Consider the following 23,845-nt stretch of genomic DNA (forward strand, 5'->3'; position numbering starts at 1 on the left):
CTGTTGGGGGAGTTTAAGGGAATGAAAGAGAGGAATGTGGGAGGAAGTTCTAGAATGTTGGTTTGAGCAGCTGGGCGTGTGGTGGAGGAAAAGCAAGGGCTGTGGTCAGATGAAAGTTCTGTTCACCCGGTGGAGCTGTCCTGTCGGCACTGGAGCCGCAGCCCTGAGTTCTGGAGGGAGAGCACTGGGGAGGCAGATTTAGAAGCCACTGACCTATGGGTGGCGGTTAAGCCATGAGTCCAAGTGAGGCGTATGAGGAGAGATGAAGACAGAGAACCAGGACCCAGAATAGTCTAACCTCTGAATCTAGGGGAGAGAAGGGACCCAGAGTTGCCTGGTTCTGAATCTTGCCCAACCTTCTGCTGATGCCAGTGCCGTTCTGATGAGGTCGGTGGACTTGGAGGTGGGGATCAGGGAGAAGTGAGTGGAACAGGAGATTCAAGAGGTCGGGACTTCCAGCTTATTCAGTGCTATGCTCTCAGTGCCTACCTGGCACAAGGTAGGTGCCCAATAAATAGCTACTGAATGACTGAATGAGTAAAAGGTGTGAATTTTATCACACAGCTAATATTCCAGGTCTCCCACAGTAGGAATTATCAAGATGTCTGATTCTGGACAGGAAGGGAGAAAAGCTCCTTATGTGTGTGGGTGTTTCCCTGGCCAATTCCTGTTTTCTAATGTGTGAGAAGGTAGGGTAGATGGGCATTGATGGATTCGCCTGATGGCCAGGCTCCCCAAAGTAGAAAGTGGCCAGATAGATAGGCTGACTAAGGAAATCGGCATTGCTAGGGAGTGCCACCAGAGGGCACCCTGGGCACATGACAGGGGACAGAAGCGACTCAGACCACAGACTGCACAACTTTGCCTTTTCCTCTTCTGAGGGTCCAGAGCCTGAGGAATGGGAAGTGGGGATCGAGTGTACATAGAGGGGGTGAGTGTTAAAGTCACCCAAATTTACCAAGTGACCCAACCCGGGAACCTGAGCTTATCACAGAAGGAAGCCTGATGCTGGACACAGACTTAGCCTTTATCAAGGTCACAGGTAAGTCCTGGTTCTGGTCACAAACTGAGCCCTCACCCCTGTCCATACTGAGTCCTGACCGAGCTTGATCCTGACCACATTCTGAGCCTTGACCCTGCCTGGTCCATAAGCTGAACCCGGATCTTGATTTTAGACTGAGTTCTGGCTGGAACTCTGACCTGGGCACAGACTAAGCCTTGATCATGGACAAACATTAAGCCCTTATTCTCATCACAGACTGAGCCCTGACCCTGATCCATGCACTGTGCCCTGATTCTAATAACAGGCTGAGCCTGACCCTGGTCCCAGAGCCCTGAATCTGGTCTCACCTGAACTCTGACCCTGATCCCTACATTAAACGCTGAACCTGGACTGAGACTGAGCATTCGTCATGGTCACAGGCTGAGCCTTGATCCCTGAGACTTGCTCCCAAACACCCCATTGACTTAAGGACCTTCCAGATGAGGTTCTCAGGCCAGGCTTCACCTCCAGAAGGAAGTAACTTCTGGATCTCTGAATGTTGCATCCCTGAGAGGCTCGACAGAGAAAGGCTGGCTCTAGGCTGTCCGGAACACGACTGAGGAAGGACAGCTGGGCCTTCCCCAGATATCCCTAGAGCTCCAGGTGGGGCGTTCCCGCCTGCCTGTGCGTCTGGAAGCCTGCAGCCTCGGTGCCTCTTCCATCTGCACTCCTGACTGTGGAAACATGAGTAAGTCCCTTCTGCTGTGCTTCACCCCATTATCCTTCAGGGAAAATCTGGGGAGAAGGTGACTAGGCCAGGACTGAGGGCCCCGTGTCCCTACCCTGTGCCCTGGCAGGAAAAGAAGCCTTGACTCTGGCCGGTCATGACAAATAGGCAAGAAAAAGGGTCATGGCCAAGGTGGCACTGGCCAGGCCTCAGCCTCAGGTAGGCAGCGGCGGGTGAGACAAGAGCTTGGAGGCGTTAAGTAGGAGTCCCAGAGGTCCCGGTGCATTCCAGGGGTCTGGTGTACGCGAGGGGAGGGAGGTCTGCACGGGACCACGCGGCCCCTCCCCAGGGCACACTGCCCAGGTCGGGGCTGGCCCCAGGGTCTTGCCCCTGCGGGGCCAAGCCGGCCTCTGCCAGGCCCTCTGCCTGGCTCACCTTGGATGGCACTGGGGCGGGGGTGGGGGCCGAGCCCGGCGGGAGCCCTGGCGGGGGAGGGGGCGGCTCGAGTCAAAAAACGCTGACGCCGAAGACAATGAGCTCTCCGAGGCTGAGGCAACTCATTTCGTCCCGGCCACGCTTTATTAAATTCTCATAAACCTGTCAGAGGGGACAGGGCTCGCTTCAGTTTACCTCATTAGCCCGACACAATGACAGTGGGAGGGGGCAGGGGGAGGGGGCGGCCAGGGGAGGCCCTCGCTCAGCGCTGAGAACCGAGCCAGCCGGGAAGATAATTGAATTAAGTGGCTTTTGTTAATGGTTTTTAAGACTCCGAAGTGTAAATAACATTTAGGGGCTTCCTTTTAATGGGACTGGGATTTTAGAGATCAGGGGAGCTTAGGGGAGGCCCAGCCCCAGTCCCTGCCCCACCGCCCCACCGCCCCACCGTCCCACCTCAGGGGAGCTCCGGAGGGGAGAAGCTCCGGGAAGCGGTGAAGTTAGGTGGGAGGAGCGAGGGGAGGGGCCAAAGAAGGTGAGACAACTTCCTGGTGGGTCTTTGAACAGAGACCGGGAGAGAGGGGGTATGGGGCCAAGCGAGGCCGGGGTTGTCTCTGGGGACCTGTCCAGACAGACGGTGCTGCTGTTGGACAAAATGGCCAGGGGTAGCTCTAGGGTGTCACTGAGGCAATGGGTTGTGGGTGTCAGGGGACCTGGCCTGCTGCGGAGCCAGTGTTCACTCCTCAACGAGAGGTCAGTGGGACTAGGAGGTTATGGCTGTATTGCTTATTGAATTGCCAGTGGGTGAGGGCCCCTGGGAGACTGTGAACCAGGCCCTTCACAGGACATGTGGGAAGGTGGGGGTGGTGGGTGGACTTGACCCCAGGCTTCCTGAAGGAGCCTGGACTTGAATTGAGCTATGAGAGAACCTGCAGATAGGGGTGGGGAGCTCACTTCTCTAGGGGCACAAGGCCTGGGGAGCTGCATGCAAGGAAACAAGGCCATGGACAAGCTGCTTCGGAATTCATCCCTTGGTTTTCCTCAGTTACAGCTTCTCCCTCCCTGTAGACATGACCAGGTCTGGGAGCTGGCGGGCTGGGGCTGGAGGTGAAGGGCTCAGGGCTAAGTCCCAAGGGGCTGGAGGTGTGGTGGGGCGGGGCTGGCCCTGGGCCAGCCGACAAAGGGTTAAGGCGTTAATCGCCCTGCATGCGACAAAGGGAAGTGAGTTTTCTGATCCAGAAAGGATCAGTCCCTGGGACGCCCCATCAGGCCCTTCAGCGTGAAATTACACCCCAGCGGGGGTGCTCCCCTCCCCCACCACAACCCGCCTAGTCCTGGCATAGGATTAGGGCCTGGAGTCATCAGTTTAATAGACCACCACCTCCCCTCCCTACCCCTTCACCCTAAGAGCCTTGACTCCTGCCTCCAGGCCTGCGCTAACCTTTTTCCTTGCCAGCGGTCCACCTGGCTGTGGATCTGATCTGTCGGGTCCTCTCTGGCCTCATTCTCAGTCTGCTCATTCCATTTGTCTCCTCTACTGCACCCTGACCCCACTCCTTATTTCAGTTTCTTCCTAACCTTTAATCAGCTCCCCAAACATATTTGTTTCGGTGCTTATCAATTTATGATTTGTCTCCCCACTAGCACTGAGTGCCCTGGGAGCAGGGACTGTCTCATTCAGCACTGCATCTCCAGCTCCTGGCCTGTGTCTAGCACATAGATGGTGTTCAATAGACATTAGTTGACTGAGGCCCCTCCCATCTACCTCACAAAGACTCAGGGGTGGTCCCTAAAGTCTAGACACTAGTTAGTACTCAAGACCGAGAGGAGGGAGCTGAAGCGCGTGCCAAGACAGGGCCTTGTTCTCAGGAAGAGACAGGGGCCCGGGCTGCAGCCTAGGCCTCAGGCCCAGCCTCACCTCTAAAGGAAAAGGGCGAGCCCCTGAATGGCCAGAGGGTGCTCACTCATCCTTGGGCACCATCCCTGGAGACCCCTTCACCCCACTTCCTTGCAGCTGCTGGGCCTTGGCTACACAAGCACCTCCAAGCTCCATCTGCGCCCACAGCTGGGCATGTAGTCCAGCATGGGAAGAGATCCTGGATAGAACAACTGAGGAAACCAAAGAGTGAATCACACAGAAGGGAAAACTCAGCAGGCCATTCAGAAACAAAGGCAGGCGCCTGTGTAGACTCTAGACCCCCCTCTAACCTCTACACAAGAAACAGAGGCCCAAAAAAGGGCTTGCCTAAGGCCACACAGTGAGGCCAGACAGGAACTGGGCTCCCAAGGACCCAGGCAGAGCCTGTCCCTCACGCTGCTCCTCCCATTCTGTTTGACAAGTGCAGTCTTGGTTCCAAACCAGCTCTGAGCCCAGCTCTGTCGTGCTAAGTCCTGCTCAGCGGGTTCCATCTGGGTGTGGATAAGGACTGTACCTGGTAGCCCAGAGGGGTCAAGAGAGAGAGGGCTTCCCTGGACTCCCGGCCCAGAGTGATCAGGCAAGGCTCTCTGGAGAGGGTGCATGTGGGTGGATTCTGCATAGTGAAAAGACTTTCCCTAGAAGGATAGATGGCGGGAAAGGGCACAGTGAGTATATGAGGTACCACACGGTCCACTTTGGTTGGATGTCCTAGAGCAGCGAATAGATGTGTTCTGCATGCCCCACCCTCAACCCCCAGGCCAGGACTGATGAGAAGGAGGCAGGTTTCAGCCCAAATGAGGAAGAACTTCCCACAGTCAGACCTGAAGCAGGCTGCCCTGCAAGGTAATGAGCTCCCCGTCCCTGCAAATTTGTGAGCAGGGGCTGGGTGTTAGTGACTCCTGCCTGAGTGAGGACTGAGCTGGAGGACCCCTGAGGATGTCTGTTCTGAGAAACCATAGCAGGACTCCCCAGACCCACAAGCCTGACCCTCCAGTAGACAACCCCCACCCAGCCCTTGTCCATTTGCTTGGCCTTGGCAGGATCCTGGTGGCTGGAATGGGGGAGAGGGGGATGAGAAGGCAGATAGAAAGACTCCTTTTGCAGTTCCTGCTACTCAAGGTTCTGCCTGTACACCTGTAGCTTCTACCCAGTCCAGTCTGAGAGGCTTAATTCCAAGCCTGACTTAAACATAGGGACTGAGGCCCAGAGAGGGACTTCTCCCATATCCCACAGTCGGAGAGGCAGGCTGGGGCTTGCTAGCCAAACGGTCTTTCTCCAGGTGGCTTATCAAGAGCAGACTAAAGGCAAGTCTGAATGAGGCAAGCCTTTCAGGCGTCATGTCAGCCTGGTCTCCAGAGGGGCTTTGTATACTGGGGAGGGACCCCAGGGCCGAGGATACCCTGCACCTTCTAAAAGAACCAAGATTCCCTTTCATCTTTCCCATGTTGTCAAGCATCCACGTCAGCCTAACCTGCATTCTTCCTGAGGCGCTGGGGCTCCTCCTGTTTCCTGGAGTTCTCTCCTCCGGGGAAATCTTAAGGTAAAAAGAAAAGAGTTCCCGCCCTCCTGGCTGCCCAGCACCTTTGCATGGAGGCAGGGGAATGGATGGAGTGACCTCGGCAGGACCCAGGCTTCCAGGCCTGCAGCTTGCTCATGCGGGAATGGCAACAAAGAGCAGCTTTGTGAGCACATGCTCACACTCACACACACCCGCACACGCCCCACACAAGCTCTTTCCAAGAATGGTTCTTCAAGCCTGGTTGCCAAGATAAAGGAGCCACTGGGCGGTCAGCCCCTAGGAGGAAATACTGCTCCTGTGGCCTTTGTTGTTCAAAGGGCTTTGTGAAATCTCCAGACTCCTCTTGGAAAGGAGCCCAGGCTGGGGTGGCAGTTTCCCCACAGCTGGGGACGTGGGTGAGGATGGCATGGCCTCCCCAGCCTGGCACAGGAAGGAGCACCCCAGGGGGCCTGGCTTGCAATTATTAGCAGCCGTGGCAGCAGTTTAATCCTTCACTTCCAATATTAGCTCACTTGATTCCCACAAGCCTGGGGGTAGGCAGAGATCTTCCCATTTTACAGATGAGAAAACAGAGGTTCACAGAAGCCTAACCACTCATTAAATGGCCTCACAGTAAGTTAATGCTAGAAATGAAACTAACTTGGTACCAGTCACAGACTTAACTCAGCCTTACCCTAAATTGAGCTCTGCACTGGCCCCATTTTGAGCCCCAACTCTGAGAGCTAATTGAGCTGTGATTTTCCTTAGACTGAGCCCCAAATGATCCCTGATCCCAGCCTCACACAAAGCTTTGACCCCGGCCCCATTCTGAGCTCCAAATCTGGCCCCTAACCAGCGTGCCCCAGGCTGATCCCTGACTCTACCCTCAGACTTATCCCTGCCCCTGTTCCAGACCGATCCCTGATCCTTGCCTCAGACTGCCTCTCCTGTTAGCTGTAAGCCCAGGAGGTCAGAGACCTGTGCTCCTCGTGCTGCTACTGCACACTTATGTACGTGTGATTATTTGAGTAATCTCTGTTTTACCCTCTAGACCACATATAGGGCCAGGGAGCCTAAGTTTAGTTTTGTTCGCCAGCACTTATAATAGTGCAATTATAGCAATAATTACAAGCCTTTATTGAGTATTTACTAACTGCCAGCCTTTATGCTAAGTGTTTTACAGATGTTATCTCATTTAAGCCTCACAAAGAACCCTGAAGTCGGTGTTATCATTAGCCCATTTTACAGGTAAGGACACTGAGCCCCAAGATCAGACTGGGAGGGGGTGTGTAGAAGTATAGCATGCTCTTAATAGTGCCCTCCACCCAGCACACTCAGCTTCCTGTGGAGGGATGGAGGGGGGACGGGGAAGGCACAGCTGTAAGAGGAAGCAGAGGCATTTGGGCATGTGGGAGAAGTTGAAGGCTTTCTGGGGACCCTGAGTTTCTGAAGCCATAGAAGGGCCGGGTGAGTCAGACCCAGGGAGATTGTGATGGGGAAGTGGGAGCAGCTATGTAAGTGGCAGAGTCCAGGGCAAAATGAAGGTGCAGGGTCCTTGGTTTAAAAATTAAGGATATTGAGATGTAGACATCAGAAGAATCGAGGGCTTGAGCCAAGGGGCCTGTGTGACTACACAGTTCACACACCTAAGAAGGTGTCCCCAAGAGGGAAGAAGGTGTGTGAGGATGGAGGTATGTATGGGTCAGGGGACATGGCTGTTAAAGTGGCAGCTCAGGCAGGGTCTGACTCTTGTGTGGGTATTTGGCCAGTGTCTTCGGCCGACACAGGGCAGCAGTCTTGGGCAGCCAGGCCCCCAGATGGCAGTGTGGCTAGGAGGCCTATGTGTAGAGGGAGTTGGAGTCATATCCCAGTGTTGTGGGGGCAGTGCTGTCTGGAGCATAAGCCAGGAAGAATGCACGTGTGGGGGTGGGGCAAGTGCGGAGCCTCCAGGAGACAGGCTGTGTGTCTGAGGGCTTGTATGGGGGCGTGTTCACATGAGTAAGAGAGACAGACAGACAGACACCCTGAGATTGTGTGGGGCAATGCAAAAGTTAGCATGTCCTGTGTGTATCACAGAAAGGGTATGTGTGTGTGTGGTTGTGAGTGGAGGATATGTGTGTCCTTGGGAGTGTGTGTGTGGGACTGGGCTAATAATGTATGCAGAGCCCCACCTGCCCCCCCGGGTGCTGGCCCTGTCCCTGTTGTGAGGGCCTCCCAGGTGGCGATGACCCTAGCTTGCCCCTGCCCAGCCCCCAGGCCTTGGAGAGACCAGGTCCCCTGTCAGAGACATTCCTGCCAGCCATAGTATGGGCAGAGCCACAGAGTGGCCTCCTAGGCTGCTGGGGTGATTCTGGGCCAGTGGTGTCAGGTTCCTGGTGCCGGGCCCTCCTTCTGCAGCCCTCTGAGGGCCTTTGTTGGAAGTTCAGACAAACTTGTCAGGGGGGCGGGCAGGAGGCTGCCTCCTAATCGGCTTTCCCAGAAGGGAGAGGAGAATGAGAGATGGAGGGGGGCTCCAGCCCCCGCAGCTCTGTGGGAAAGGGGGGAGGGGCGGGCCCACGCTAAAGGGGTCCATTCCCCAGGACCTTCTCTAATGGTGCCCCTTCCACAGGGCCCCCGAGGAACCAGACCCCTGGACTGAAGGAAAACAGGGGCCAAGGTCTAGGGAAAGGAAGGTTCAGGGAGCTGCTTCAGGGAGTACCCCTTACCTTTCTCATATCACCCACCTCGGGCTGTCTGAGCACCCACTGCTTGCCAGGCACAGGCCCTCAGCCCCTCGGCCTCCTCCAGACCCTTCTCTTTATCTCACCCTAGCCTCCCAGGAAGCCAGCTGGACTTGGCTAATGATTTCCAGTCAACAGAAGGAGACTGAGGACCAGAGAGGGGCAGTTATTTGCCCACAGTCAACAGCAAGCTGAGAGCAGCTTGTCCCAGCTCCATAACAGACTCTTCTGTGCTTTGTTAATGGGTCAGTGTTTCCCTGAGGTCCCAATCTCAGGATCCCCTGTGTGATCTCACTTAGTGACGTGGCTTCATTCTCCATGTCTCTGTTGACAGCCACCAAGGTGGAGCACATGGATTCTGAGGTTAGCCAGTTTCATACGTTGGTTGGTCCATTACTAGCTGTGCGATCATAGGCAAGTTATTTAACTTCTCTGTGCCTCAATTTCCTTATCTGTTAAATGGGGATAATAATAGGGCCTATCACATAGCATTATATGGGGATTAAGTGACTTAATATCTGTGAGGTGCCAGGCACAGAGGAAATGCTATGTAATTACTTATTAAATAAATGAAAATCTAAGCCGCCCAGGCAGACCCTTCTCTTGCATCTCAATCCAGGACATCCCAACATCTTCCCCTGAATAATTTGAAGGCATCTCAAAGACCAGCCTGAACTCTGTCTCACTCCCCTTACACCCCAGCCCAAGGGTCCCAATCCACCATGTGGCCAGGCCAGAGACTTGGGTGCACCTTGACTTCTCCCAAGCCTCCAGTCACCAAAGTTATTCTACTTCCTACGTCTCTCATCAGTCTGACCTCTTCCTCCACTCTTCCTCCCCAAATCCACATGGATGCCACCCTCCTCTCACCAGGACATGACAATGGCCTCCTCTCTGGTCTCCCTGCCTCCTAGGGAACCACCAAGCAGCAAAGGTATTGGGAGGGGTGGGACTTACTAAAATGCACATGTGATCACCCCACTCCTCCACCGGAAATAGCTCCCAATGCCCCCGACAGCCCTTGGGCTTGAGTCCAAATTCCCAGCTTCCTTTTCCCTGCTCAGCCCCTGACACTACCCCACACTGTTCTCAGGCCCTGGCCAGACAGGTGCTTGCTCCCCCAAGGCCTGTGGCTCACTGGCCGACTGGCCAGTCCTGCAGCTCTGTGTGTGCTGTGCCCCCCAGGACACCCTTCTCTCTTACCCTCCTGGTGAACACTGGACCTGTGGGACTCAGCTCAAGTCTCCCTCCCAAGGGGCTGTCCTGACCTCCCCAGGCTGAGCTAGGGACCCCTCTTCTGTACTCCCACAGTTCTCTATTTTTTGAACACCAACGCACCCTGTTTTGTACTGCTTTGTTTTCTTCACTTGTTTCTGTGTACCTAGCACCCAGCACAGAGCCAGGCATACAGCAGGTGCTCAGTAAGTGCTGAGTGGATGAGTGATTTGAACAGCAGGGTTACCAAGGTGCCCCTCCACCAGGGAAGGTGTGAACCTGGGGCTGAAGTATGTAGGGGTAGGTGGGGGACTTGAGGTCCTGGAGGGGCAGTGGGAGATTTGAGGCAGACATTTGATCCGCCAGCCCCTCCCATGAAGGTGAGAAAGCAAGATGAGGGATGTGCTCCCCGCCCTAATCCTCTATCCCACTGGGGAGAGAGGAATGCGCTTCCTAGGTCCTGCAACTGCCTGGGAAATGGAGAGGTCAGGGCCCCACGGGTCCCTGTGGCCTGAGGTGCCTGCCCAGGAAGCGCAGCAGGCAGCTCCCTGCACACCATTTTGACCTGCTGGGGCCCTCCTACCAGGAAACACCCAGAGGGGTCCTCTCACCCCCAAACCCCACCTCCGAGCTTGCACCACCCCTTCTGACTCAGGGGTCCTATGCAGACACTCTAGAACCCCAGGGAAGGCTGAGTAGAGGAGCTCACCATTCATCTTTTTCTTGAAAAGAAGGCCCTTCGTAAATCTCCAAACCATGCAGCCACACAGCAGTCCCTTTTCATCCTTTGCTTGCTCACCTCGGAGGACAAAGAGCTCCCTCCTCCATATGCTGCCCATCTCACTGGAGAGCAGCTCTGGCTTTAGATTCACTATCCCTTCCTGTCATCATTCCCACAGAACCCCTGCCCGTCTCCGTCCTACAGACCCATCCCCCAGACTACCCTGAATACCCCCAGGTGGCTCTGCCCCCAGCTGCCCTGCCACACATGCTTGGGTGAGGACCAAGCAGCCCAGAAAAGGTGGACTCCTTCCACATCTTGGTCTCTCTACTCCCTGTGGCCCAGCACAGACTGGCCGGACTGGCCGTGAGCAGACCTTGAGACAGATGCCACCCGCTCAGCCCACCGCGCGGGCATCTCTGGGAATGAACCTGGCCCAAGGGCTGTGCTGCCAGATTCTCTTTATTAGCCAAGTAGGACAAAAAACAGGTCACAATGTCACAGGAAGTCAGACAGACAGACAGAGGGATACACAGGACAAAGTGTCATGCTGCACTACGCAGGGGGCGGGGCAGGAGAGGGGGCATTTGAGTCTTGTTTTCCAACTAACAGAATAAATAAATACAGTACACAGTGGTTTTGCCACAGGCTGGCATGACCTCTAAGCACAAAAGGTCACAAAACAGCTGGTTTGGAAAGCAGTCTGTACAGCCCGCTGCCGCGGAGTAGGGATGGGGGCCCAGGCCCCTGGACTACGCTCTGGGGAGGTGAGGAAGCAGGGAAATGGAGATCGCAAACAGGAGGGAGAGGAGAGGGATGAGGCCTTCCTGGAAATGACAGGCAGAGCCTCGGGCTCTCAGCCGCGAGGTGACCAGGCCAACCTGGGAGAGGCTTCCGCCTCGGTCTCAGGTGCGTTGGGCATACCCCACACTCATAGGAGATGCAGGGTACAGCTTACAAGTATGATCCCCTCTTATTTTCTAACTGCGTTCAGTCACTGAGGCTGGTCTCCTCAACTAGGTTGAGACCAGTCCAGGGAAGGGGACCACATACACTCTCCTTGCCTTCTCTAGGCTGATGGAATTCGGTCAATTGAATAAGGAAATATTGTCAAAGCCGGTCTAAGCCTGAGGTGGGCCTGGCTCTGCCATGACAGAATGTGACTCCAGGGTGGACCTATTCCTTGGAAAGTCAGGGGAGGCTTCCTGGAGGAGGTGGTGATGTCTAGAGCTTTTGGATGCCAAGACCCAGTGACAGTCATCTGCCTCCAGGGACAGGCAAAAAGCTTCCATCCTCAGACCTGGGCTAGATGAGATCGTTTTCGTTTCAGAAACAAAACTTCCTGGAGCTGATCCCAGAGGATAAACCAGAAATCCCTAGAGGCTCTGCCACCCTCCTGTACCCCTGCCCAAGTCTCTCCTCTCATCTCCTGTGGCTACTGGATTCACCTTCCAAATCCCATATACCCAATCCTGGCTCAACTGATCCCCCTTCCAGAAGTCCTCACCTGCTGTCTTGGTCCTTGCTACACTGAGATGAGGTCTTTAGCCTGGATTCAAGACCCTCAGCCCCACCTCTTATGAAGCTAGCCACCCTTTTATCCATTTAGTCTCACCCCATTGCTTTGTTCAAACAGCTTTCCTGGCCCAAGCTACCGTCCTCTTCACTTTTTTCCCATCCAAAGCCTTCTCCAACTGCCCCAGGACAATTGGGCTCCCCAAGGATCATGGACATGGACTACTCTGAAAATCAGTCCTATTGAGGCATCGATAGACCATCCTCTCCACTGAGAGAGGAGACAAGCCTTAGGAATCTTTATTCCAGTTTTTAGATGCCGCTTCTCTAAGCAGGAGGTGGCAGCTTCAGTGGTGAGCCACAAAGGGTTGAGGGTCATGACCCAGATCTGTGCAAGCCATTTCCCTCCCCTTGCCCTGAGCTCCTGAGATCATGTGAAGGCTTGGAGATGGGGTGACCACAGAGGCTGGACTGAAACTCAAGAAAAGCAGGATCAAATCCAGATTGTCTCAACTCAAAAGGACCCATCATATTTACTAAGGAAACTGAGACCCAGAGACTGTGGCTTTACCCATAGAGAGGCTTGTGAGTGCAACACCCATTGCTCCACAGCCAGGCAACAGTCTTCTGATTCATACCCTGTGCTTCGAGAGCCTTTTTGTGGTTGTTGTTAGTTTAACTGAAAACTTCTGCCCCGCAGGGTTGTGAGCACAGCCGTGAGGAATGTTAGAGCTGGACAGGACATTACAGGCCGTCTAATCCAGGTGGGGACACAGGCCCAGAGAAGCTATGGGCTGAATGCAAGGTCACACCGCTTTGAAAGGGAGTTTGCTGAGCTGGGTTCCTGACCATAAATGGGAACACACCTTTCCACACCACTGACTAGCTGGACAGAAGCCCTAACTTCGACAGTGGCTCTGGGACAGGACGCCAACAGAAGCCTGAGACTCCGCACTGCCACATGATTTGCCTTTACTGTGATCAGGAGCTTGAGTCCGACCTTCCCTCCTATGTCAGCTGCACCCCTGCCCTGGACAGGCCTGGGGCGCAGGACCGCATTCCTCTGAAGACACATCTCTGAGGGTACCCCTTCTCTGCTGCCTCCCTCCAACCAGGGAAGTCTCACCAAAGAGAGGTCTAGAGCCCTGTGGTCAGGCCTGGATGGACCCTGGCAGCAGGCCTCAGCCCTGTGGTCAGGACTGGATGCTGCCATTCTATTGCCCGCCCCTGTCTGACTCCTGCCTCTGCTCCCTCCTCAATCTGGGGAACAGGGGCCTCAAAGCTAGAAAAGAGAAAGAAGAGAACATGCCCTTCCAGACTCCAGGCCCGGGGGTGGGGTGTGGGGCGAGGTGTGGGAGCTAGGGCCCCCTCCTGCCTGCAGCTCCAGTAGCTACGGGATCTTTAGTGAGGGTCTTATCACCTCTATTGGGGATGGACAGGAACAGGGCCTCAGGAGGGTGCTGGCGGGGAGGAGATAGGCAGGCAAGGAAGAAGCAAAAGGGGAGGAACAGGAAGAAGAAAAGTACTAAAACTAAAGCTAAAGCAAACATAGCTTGGGAATTGACAACACCAACTCAGCCAGCAAAAAAGAAAAAGAGCAGGGGCAGGGAGAAGAGATGTGGAGGGGTGATCCAGAGAGAGATGTGGGGCAGAAACTGGACAGAGGCAGGGAGAGGGAGCTCAGGGAAGAAGGAAAGGGGAGAGGGAGAGGGAGAGATGGGAAGGCCAGAGTGAGACGCGGAGGGGAGGCGGGGGGGTGGGGGGGGCGCGGCAGTGGAGAAAAGATTGGAGGGGGGCAGGGGGCCTGGGGCAGGCAGATGCCTGAAAATATAGCTTTATATATTTATATTTATATCTCACATTCCACACACCAACTTACTCGGGGCAGAAGGGGAGGGAGGGACGGAGGGAAGGGAGGAGGCGACAGTGAAGTGGGGATCTAGCCAGCGATCTAGCCAGTCCTACTACCAGCCTCTCACTCCCCCGTGGAAAGCTGGGGGCAGCAGCCTCTCACCTCCTCCCCATTCAGCCTCCGTGGGGTCCAAGCAGGGCCATGCAGTGGGCTTCACCTAGGGCTGGAGCTCTGAGGGACGGGGACAGGAAGCAGGACTCCAAGTGAACTCCTTGAGAGCTGTATTGGGATAATCCTGGGGCTGGGCTGGGGGCACCCAAGAGCCCTGGCTGAGGGGGAGGCCAGCAGTCAGTTGGGCAGCGTATCAAGTCCCAGGGAGGCCGCGTGCTGCTTGGCCCGAAGCCGCAGGTTCTCGATGCTTGTGGTTTTACTGTTCAGGGCAGCCGAGGCCGGTGCCAGGCCTCCAGGGGGCGCGGGCAGCAGTGGGGACCCCCATACGCCCTGGTGGGCAGCGGCAGCTGCTGACAGGGACTGGTAGTAGGACTGGCAGTGCAGCGAGCCCAGGGGGGCCATGTTGACACCCAGGTAGGGCACAGCGGCAGCAGCCGCGGCGGCAGCAGCGGGGGCCGGGCCCCCCACTTCGAAGGATGAGTAGTGCACCAGGTTGTTGGTGGCGGCCATGTGCTGGCGGAATTGCTCCTGCAGACGGAAGAGGCTCAGCGGGGATGAGGAGTAGGAGTGGGAGGGGCCCAGGAGGCCACCCCCAGGCGCTGCAGGAGCCAAGGCCAGGCTGCCCGGGGAATCTGCAAGCAGAGGACCAAGAACCGAAGACTCAGGACAAGGGCAGTGGTCTGCTGGGAGGGGCTCCCTTGGCCTTGCCACCCCCTTGGTGCTGCAGACAAGACAGGCTTTGGTTGAAACCATATCCACCCAGCTCAGCCAGGGCATTCCCTGAAGCATCCCCCTGAATCCTGGGAGGGAGGGACTCAAGCTTTCTAGGGGAGCACCAGGGACTCTACCAAGGCCCTCATGTCTGACTTCTTTGGGAGACTCCTTTTCTTTTCAAGGGTGGTCAGCTCCCCTTCCCCCAATCCTGTCTGTGGCTCCCACCCCCCTCCAGCTCTTAGCTCACAACTCCACCCCCTCCCTGCCTGGGCCCAGGGTTTATGTCTGAGCTATGCCTCTTGCTAGATTTCTGTTCCTTCAAAATCACAGCTCTCTGCTGCATGTGGGACTCTAGAGTACCCATGTGGTACTCACCCAGTATGCACTGGTACATCTGTACTGATGGTTAAAATACTGGAATATTTCTGTAATGGTTGATAAACAGCTTTTGCCCTGAGCTTCCCAAGTACCCCTCCCTGGGACACAGCCCCTCCCCCAGAACTCCCTTGACCACCTGGCACAGGCCTGCTGTGGCCAAATCCTTTCTATGGGTCAGGCTGGGTGTCATGTGCCAAAGGCTGACCCTACCCCTGGTCTGACCCACCTCGCCTACCCAAGCCCCTGTGCGGCTAGACCTGGTTGTTCACCTGGGCTGGGACCCAGCCCACCCACAGCCCCTGCCGAGCCTCACCTGCCTTGGGGCTGCCCCTCTTGCAGCCCAGCCCCTTGCTCTCAGCCCCAGGGCTCTTCTCAGTTTTGGGATCCTCAGTCCCTGACCGAGGGTCTTCCTCCCGGTCAGGCTGGTCTTCAGGGGCTGACTCACTGGCCGATTGCTCAGAGAGGCTCAGGTGGAGCTCAGCAGGGGGATCGCCACTGGGCAGGCTGGGGGGCTGGTCAGTCTCCAGCTGGGTGTCTGTGGTTGGGGCCTCGGTCTTGCCTTCCCCGTGGGAGCCCTCAGCCTCCTTTTGCTTCTGGAGCTGCTCTTTCTGCAGGCTGCGCTGCTTCTTCCGGAACTTGGCTCTGCGGTTCTTGAACCACACCTGGGGGCAGGGAGAGAAGCAACAGGAGTGGCAGGGGAAGAAGTGGAGTTGTGGAGTAGGGTGCTATGTACGTGTGTTGGGACGGGGGTGGATAACATTGCTCCTTGCCCTGTAGGAAACCCACACCCTCAATCCCTTCCAAAACTCCCTCCCATCACAGAAGGCATTCTTGGAGATGCCAGATGCATTTCGGCACCGAGGTCTGAAATGCTGGCTCCCAGACAGTGAGAAGCTAGATTAATGGGCAAGTGCTTGTCTGCAAGGTCTAGTTAGACGAACTGGCCCTACCTGCACCCGGGCCTCAGGCAGGTTGGTGCACATGGCCAGCCTCTCACGCATCACCACATCTGGGTAGTGAGTCTTCTGGAAGGTCTTTTCCAGGGCCTCAAGCTGCTGAGCTGTGAACGCCGTGCGGCTGCGACGCTGTTTGCGGTGCTGGGAGCCATAGCGGGCCTCCAAGATGATGTCTTGAAATGTACAGCCGTTGGAGGGCAAGGAGAGGGGGCCCATTTAATTATGGGAAATAGGTTTTGAATCTTACCCTGCTCTGACTCACTGTGGTCCTGCCAGAGCTGGGCCCTGGTCCTTTCCCCTTGGAAATCACCCATCTCCTCTTCATGTGTTTGGATCTTCAAGATTGCTCCACCCCATGGTTCACTATCAGGACCACAGAGGCCAAACTCATCTCTGTGAATGGCTATCAGGAATGTGATTGAGGGAGATCTTCCTTATTTGGTTTGGGTTGGGTAGATAGATGAGTGAACATTTCCCTAAAATCCTTAAAGTCCCAGGATACTATAGGTATAATATTCTGGGAGTACATGATGCTAATAATTTGGATGTCCATGTCACAAAGGTTCTAATTTCCTATGACTCTTAGATTCTGGATACCAACAGAATACTGGCCCCTGACCATGAGAAGCCAGGCTGTGAACCTGGGACTTATCTGCAAGGTCTAGTTGGGGTAGGTCTGGCTGAGTACACAGAATTCACTGGTACTTGATTCTCTGTCCTCTGGGTAGAAATCTCATCATCCCAGTTGGCCTTTGAGTCTCTCATGGCAAGACCTGAGGCTCCTGCTCTTACATCCCCTCATCAGAAAGCCTGGTTCTGGCAGGGCCCTCAGGACACAAGAAAGGCTTGCTGCATGCAGTCTTAACCCTTCTGGCTGCTTCCTCAAGGAGAGATGGACAAAAAGAGTAAGTACTAATCACCACAGGCTTGGAGGGGAGACAAGGCTGGCGGACCATAGATTTCACAGTCCTGCCCACATGCTGGGAATATGAACCACCCAGCATAGATGTCTGCCTACGGTTGCTGTCTAGCCTCCAGCTCTTCTGCTTGACTAGTGCCTGGAAGATGGACAGTAAACCTCTCTCTCCCTGCCTCCCATCACCCACAGGTGGATCCTGGACTATCTATGCTGAGGGAACCTGAGCTGTGTCAGCCTCTGCACAGGGCTGTGGAGACCTTCCCCTGCACTCCAGGGACTGGGGAATCATCGCAACACTCTAAATGAGGAAGGAGGCAACTGGGGATCCAGGAAGCCTCTGACTTTGGGCTGCTCCTTCTTCAGTATAAAGAGGGAGCCCTGAACCCCTCACAAACCAGCACTAATCCCAGGTAGGGACCACTCTTAGCAGAACCCTGTGTGGGGAAGCAAAAGCTGAAGATCCTACTGCAGGCTCCAGGGACGGTGGGACGGGGAGTTGGGGGTAGTCACAGCTTGGGAAGCCAGACTGTCTGTACCATCAGCAATAATCTCCTACTGGAAGGCGAGGCCTCTGTACAAAGGCCAACCTGAAGCTCATGTCCCGCCTTGAGATCAGAGAATTGGTGGGAGTGCTGAATACTCCACTTCCTCTGTCCCCACCAGCAGAGGAGAACCTCTGTCCCTGACTCCTCCTCTCTGGGCCCTGGAACATGGGCAGGAGCTAATGTCACCACCTGGTTGGGCACAGGGAATTCACTCCAAACCAGAGAAGCAGCCACAGCCTGGGCAGGATAACACTCACATGCTAAGCACACACTCTACCATTGAGCTATACCCCCTACCCACCGAGGGCTCACGTTCATCCACTGAGCCCTTCCCAGAGGCCAGCCAAGTCTAAAGGAGTAGGAAGGGTTGCCCTACCCTCCCTTCTAGGCCAGAACCTCTACCCAAGCAGGTTCCTCATATCCCATCCCACTTCTTTCACTCACACTAGTCCCCACTCCTGGCCCTTTTAAGGCTTGGCTCCTGCTCCAGAAAGCCCTCCCTGACTACCCCAGCTGAGCATGCTGCTCTGATCCACCCCACTATTTGACCCTGGCCACATTCTACCTGCCGTGCCCTCTCATGGGCCTGTGGGCAACTGGTCTCCCTGAGAGTGCCCTAAAGCCCTCTAAGGACCACCTGGTACAGGGCCAGAGCAGTTCACCAGCTGCTTGAGGTTTGCTTGGGACAGGATAGGATGGGTGGCATCCCCTCCCAAGAAATCACGTTCCCTACCTCTGCCATCAGATCCTTCCCATGCCCACTGAGAGGCTGTCAGGGCCAGGCAACAATCAGACGAACCAGGAGTGGGGGGAACAAAGTCACAGCTCCCTCATGGGCACTTGCCTTAGGACTGGGGTAATAATTACCTCTGAGCACTTACCAGCCCCTGCTAAATAATTTGCATACGTTTATCACAAGTAACTTTCCAACCATCCTGTGGGATGAGCCCTGCTTATAAAGGGGGGGGGGGATGTTCCCTGTTTATAAAGGGGGAAACTGAGGCTCAGAGAAGTGATTGGGTAGACCATACAGTAATTACTAGTCTGTGATTTCAAAGCTCATATTTGCAGCCATAATGTCACATTCTAATCTCCTACCCCTGCCTAGATTTAGCCTCTGAGCCTCACTTTCCTTGCCCATAAAATAGAGATAATAACCTCCCTTTACTGAGGTTGAATGGTTTAATGTACAGAGAGAGAGCCTCACACAGTGCCTGGCACACAGTCGGTGTTCAAAACATGGGAGCCGTTACACTGATCTGACTCCCCGGGCATGCCAGCCACTTCCTAGCTGCAATGCTCTGGGCTAGTCCCTTACCACCTACCTCAGTCTCTCCATCTGTGACATAGGCTAATGAATCCCTCCCTCACAGGGTTGTTAAGGGAATTGGAAGGCATAGGGCAGCTCCAGGGCCCAGCACAAGGAGTGCTCACTCATATGCAGATTTTAAATCGACAGCTCTGTGATGCTGAGTGACCTGGGTCTTCCTGAGTCTCCCAGAGTAAATGTTCCCAGGGATCCCTCCTATCTTCACCTTCCAGAGCCTCTTCCCACAGACCTCTCCTCCACCCCTGGCCCCGGTAATCCTGTCCCCAAGGTCCCATCCCCACAAGCGGCCCTTACCAGCCAGGCGCTCGGCCAGCGTCAGCGCGTGCACCGATGGCCGGTAGTCAGGCGCGTGCTGGGCCTGCTGGGCCGCCTGCTGGTGCAGGTTGTACATGGCGCTGAGTGAGTTCATGGCGTGCAGCGAGTAGCCGTTCACCCCGTAGTGCTGCATGGCGGCATGTGCCTGAGGACAGGGCAGCGGGAGAGGGGACGTGAGGCCATGCTGTCACACTCTACCGCGGGGGAGACACTGGCCCTCGCCCAGACCTTGCATGCCCCCTCACCCCGAGAGCTTGTGCCTCCAGGTCAGAAAGCATCCTGCCTTGCCCACAGCTAAGAGCGTGAGGGCTCCTGCCTCTGCTTATTCATCCAAGTGGCAGGACTTGTGTAGGGGTTAATGTTCTGGGCTCTGGAGTCAGACTACCAGGGCTGGGATCTCCACACCGCCACCCAGGAGATCTGTAGCTTTGGCTAAGTCACTTAACGTCTCTGACCTTCGGTTTCTCCATCTGCAAAATGAGGTTTATAATAGTACTTATCTCATGGGATCATTGCAAGGATTAAGAGAAGCCTTAACAATAGGGTCTGGCACATAGCATGTGCTCCAAAATGTTAGTCATTGTGATTTATCAATCCGTTTGCTGCTTTATGCAGTCATCTCTTCATTTAATCACCCAGGCACTTACTTATTTGTACATCATATATTCATTTACACACTTGTTATTTAACAAACAGACACTGAGGTCCACAAGGGGCCAAGTCTAGAGCTGGACTGGGACCACTGAGGCATTCGCTCTGATGAGATAGTGGATTAAAACCCTCATGTGCTACACAGACATGAGAACATTGTTACTGCTGCTATACACACACGACCATTGCCTCCCTCTGTTCTCACCATATTCCCAAGAAGCCAGCAGACCAAGAGCAATAAACCCACTTTACAGATGAGTCCACTGAGGCTTAGAGAAAGAGCAGTCACATACTGAGGTCACACTGCCTGTCCAGGGCCTGCTCTGCCCCACATGGCTTCAGCCTCATTCTTTGGTGGCTAACGCATCAGAGAATACATCCTTTTCTGCTGAGATGGCTCAGATCAGCACAAAGCCGCCAGGGTCCCACCAGCCCAGGTCTCCTCCAGATCCTCACAGCCCTTGGCTGAGCACCCACCACATACTGGCCTGAAATATCATTTTTGGAAAGTTGTCCATTTGATAAGAGGATGGATATGTCCAGGTGTCTCAGCTCCCCACTGTCATTGAAGTGGACATATAACCAAACATTCACAGCCCACATGCACACACACACACACACACGTTCTATGCACAAACACACACAGGTAGACATTCTCAACAGTCATTCACACACAAACTCATCAACATTCACAAACTCAACGCCATCATTCCCACAGCTGCACACACAGACGTCTTCACAGACACCTACCCCTGCAGCAGATGTGTCTGCACACAAACACGACCCTCACACACAGTCACACCCTCACATACTCACTCAACTGTTGTTCATCATGCACCCACCTACTAAGCACCGAAGTCCTTGCCTTCATGGAATTTACCCTCCGGCGGGGAGAGCTATAAAACAACAAATAAACTGATGTAATAATATCAGACAGGAATAAGTAAGTACTTGGAAGATAAATAAGGCAGAGGAGGAGCCTAACAAGAGGAAAGGGGAGGCCTGTTTAGAACACGTGGTCAGGAAAGGGTGCTCTGATGTTCAAAATAAGCCACGTGAATCTGGGGGGAGGGTTTCCAGGCAGAAGGGACAGCAAGGACAAAGACCCTGAGGCATGAGCAAGTTTGGTGCGTGTGTGAAACAGCAAGGAAACGAGGGTAGCTGGAGACAGAGAGGGAGAGGAGGGGGCCAGACCCCAGAGGGAGTCACCGTCCATTGTAAGGAGTTTGGATTCTCTCCTGAGTGTGACGGGAAGCTCCTGGAGGGTCTCAAATAGGTGAGTAACACGATGATTTGTTGTTAGAAGCTCACTTTGGCTGCTGTATGGAGAACAGACTGCAGAGAGTCAAGAAGAGAATTGCAGAGACCAGGCCACTGCAGAAGTCCAGGCCAGTGACTGGCGGGCCTTCCGCTAGGGTGGTAAGGGTGGACGTGGGGGGAAGTGGTCAGATAGACTTAACATGACTGTTGATAGGTTAGTTATAAGACGTCAGGAAAAGAGGGCAAAAAGGATGACCTGAGTTTTGGGCCTGAGCCACAGTGTAAAAATGGGTCTCTTTCTGAATCGGGAGCACTAGGGGAGAAATGGGTCTGGGAAGTGGGAGAGAATGGAAATCGAGGCTTTTCTGGGACATGGTAAGTGTGAAATATGGATCTGACTTCCTAATAAGAATGTTGAGTTGGCAGTTGGATATACAAGTTGGGAGCTGAAGGTTGGATTGACAGATTTCTGAGTCGACACTCACACATGACACCTACCAACAACATTTACTTACAGAATCTTACTCTTGCACAATAAACACAACCCCAAAGGCAGAGCTCTAAGAGAAAAGAATGATAGACATGGCAACAAAAAGTGTTTAAGCATTTGTATAACAGAATGTACCATAAACAAAGCCAAAAAGCAAACAACAAACCTAGGGAAACATTTACTGTACATGACATAGCAAAACTGATAACAATAAATAGCACAAATAAAAATAAAAGAGAATATCCATAATATACAAAGAGCTCTTACATAGAAACAAAAAGATGATGGATGACCTTAATAAAAGATGGGCTAAGTAAAAGAAGAGACAGCTTATTAAGGAAGAAACACAAATAGCCAGATGACATGGGGCAAAAAGTTCAGCCTTTCCTTGTAATCAAAGAAAGAAAAATAGAAACAATAAAATAAAAATTTCACCAATCAGATTAGCAAATATGAAGAAAAGCTATTACCCAGTGTTATCTGGGGGAGTAGGAAATGGTCTTTCTCCTACCTCACTGACAAAAGAGTCCTTTTGTCCCTGCATCCAAAACCTTTAGTGAAAGCATCACTTGACTCCACAATTCCATTTGCAGAAGTGTATCCTTCAAGTATGCAGAGATATGTATACACAGGAATATTTATCACAGCTGTGCTTATGACGGCAAACAACTGGAAACCTCACTGCTCATCGAGAGAGGATTAGTTCAGTACATGAGGGGAGAGTCATGCCCACAATGGAAGATGCTGCCACAGTTTAAAGCCATGCTGTGTATCTGTATGTGCTGGTGCTCATGATATATTGTTGACTGGAAGACATAGGTAACAGTACACATGATGGGATCCCATTTTTGTAATGCATGTATAAATATGCATGGAAAAAAGTCTGAAAGGTTATACCCCAAAATGTTAACAGAGGTTATCTCTGGGAGTTAGCAGGTGGGATTACAGATGATTATATTCTTTCTTTCCTTTTTTGAAGGTGGGAATGGAGGGAGGGTTAGCTTTGTGTTCCAATGGATATGGGGATGGAGCCAGGCTCCAAAAGGTGTCACAAGTGCCACGTGGGAAAGAGGGAATAGAGTTTAGAAGTAATTTTATCCATCTCCCTCCCCCTCTGCCCCCACTGCTGGGCTGACATGCCCCTCCCCCACCAAACTCAGGGGCTTTGTTGCCTTAAAACTCACTGCTGTTAATGTGGTAAGTGACATTTTAATTGACTTAATTACTGCTGATCTCACAGTTTTTGATGCACGACAAGTCTTTATTAACTGAAGCCAGGAGCCGTGCCTCTCTTGGCTCCATGAGTGCCCCAGTACACTGGCCTCTGAAGGCCTCCAGAACTGCCCCAGTCTGGCTGGTGTCTGCCCCCTCATCCCTCCAGCCTGATGCCCTCCGCTTCCCTGGCACCCAGCAATCCCAAACTAACTGCCACTCCTACTTGTCACCTCCCTGCCTTTGCCCCTGCTGGGCCTCCACATGAAACAGCACTGCCCTTCATCCCCCTCACCCGACAAGGCCAGACTCAACTGAAACCTCCTCAGAAGCGGGGCCCTCCCCACCCAGCCCTGGGAGGGCACCTCTCCCCTCAGGCTCCTCATGAATAAACTCAGGTCACAGAAGTGATGGCAAAAACAAGAATAAGAACAGCTCCCATTTACTGAACACGCTGAACCAGGCACCACACAAAGCACCGGGCATGGATTTTCTTCATTCGAGCCCTGGATCAGAGTGTGTGATGACACTTCTATCTCCCCCCTAGACTGAGCCCCTGGAGGGCAGAACGTGTATCCCACGCATCTCTGGATTCCCCATCCAATCCCAAATCACAGGGGCTGGCATGGAGGCAGGGCTCCAGAGATGAGGACCGGATGAATGAATTAATAATAACAACTATTTATTAAATGCCTCAGATACATCAGACATCCCCATCAATCCTCTCAGTGCCCTAGGAGGTAGGGACTGTTATTACCCCCACCTCACAGATGTGGAAACGGAAGGTGAGAATGACTGGCTAATTTGTTAAAGGCCATGCAGTTAGGAAGTGGTGGAACAGGTTTCCACAGGTGAGGAGAGGTTCTTCCCACCAGCTAGTGTTTCCTAACCTGTCACACAGGCTCCTCCTCCAGCATGTTCCATTCCCTGACTTCTAGCATCTCTGGTTTGATCCAAGGCAACAGGACGACAGCAGAGAAAAGGCGCATTCCACTGGAGTGTGTGTTCATACACGCACATGCGTGCACAGGTGAGTTTGTGTGTATGTCTTGCGATGAGGCTGTGAGAGCCCAAGTCTTCCCAGCTGAGCTCCTCTCGCCAGCAGCCTCACACTTTCTTCCTTCTCCAGGTGGACGTCAGGGCCCCAAGTCTCCTCTGAGGCCACAGAGGGGCTCTTGGCTGTGGATGCTGCTTACCATCCAACCTGCACACACGTGGTACCACCCACTCACAGGTCTGCAGCTCATCTCAGCCATCATGCGTGGACATGTGTGTACACAGCTGATTGTGATCAGGCACACGACCGTGTGTGCATCTGTGT

General features: G+C 53.9%; 1 protein-coding gene across 2 annotated transcripts; it reads right to left on the minus strand.

The window, feature by feature from the left end:
* Positions 1 to 13,781: 13,781 nt before the first annotated feature.
* On the minus strand, positions 13,782 to 19,044 carry DMBX1 (diencephalon/mesencephalon homeobox 1). 2 transcript variants are annotated; one of them, XM_074377812.1, is made up of 4 exons: positions 18,893 to 19,044; positions 15,797 to 15,992; positions 15,160 to 15,508; positions 13,782 to 14,386 (listed from the first exon to the last, which is right to left on the minus strand). In XM_074377812.1, exons 1-4 carry the CDS (start codon positions 19,042 to 19,044, stop codon positions 13,932 to 13,934), a joined length of 1,152 nt encoding a protein of 383 aa, XP_074233913.1. In that variant the 3' UTR covers positions 13,782 to 13,931. The 2 variants fall into 2 exon arrangements, with proteins under 2 accessions (XP_074233913.1, XP_010949226.3); XM_010950924.3 differs by having other exon boundaries at positions 15,797 to 15,975; positions 18,891 to 19,044.
* Positions 19,045 to 23,845: the final 4,801 nt, after the last annotated feature.

The sequence above is a fragment of the Camelus bactrianus genome, chromosome 13 (assembly GCF_048773025.1).
Source record: "Camelus bactrianus isolate YW-2024 breed Bactrian camel chromosome 13, ASM4877302v1, whole genome shotgun sequence".
NCBI lineage: Eukaryota > Metazoa > Chordata > Mammalia > Artiodactyla > Camelidae > Camelus > Camelus bactrianus.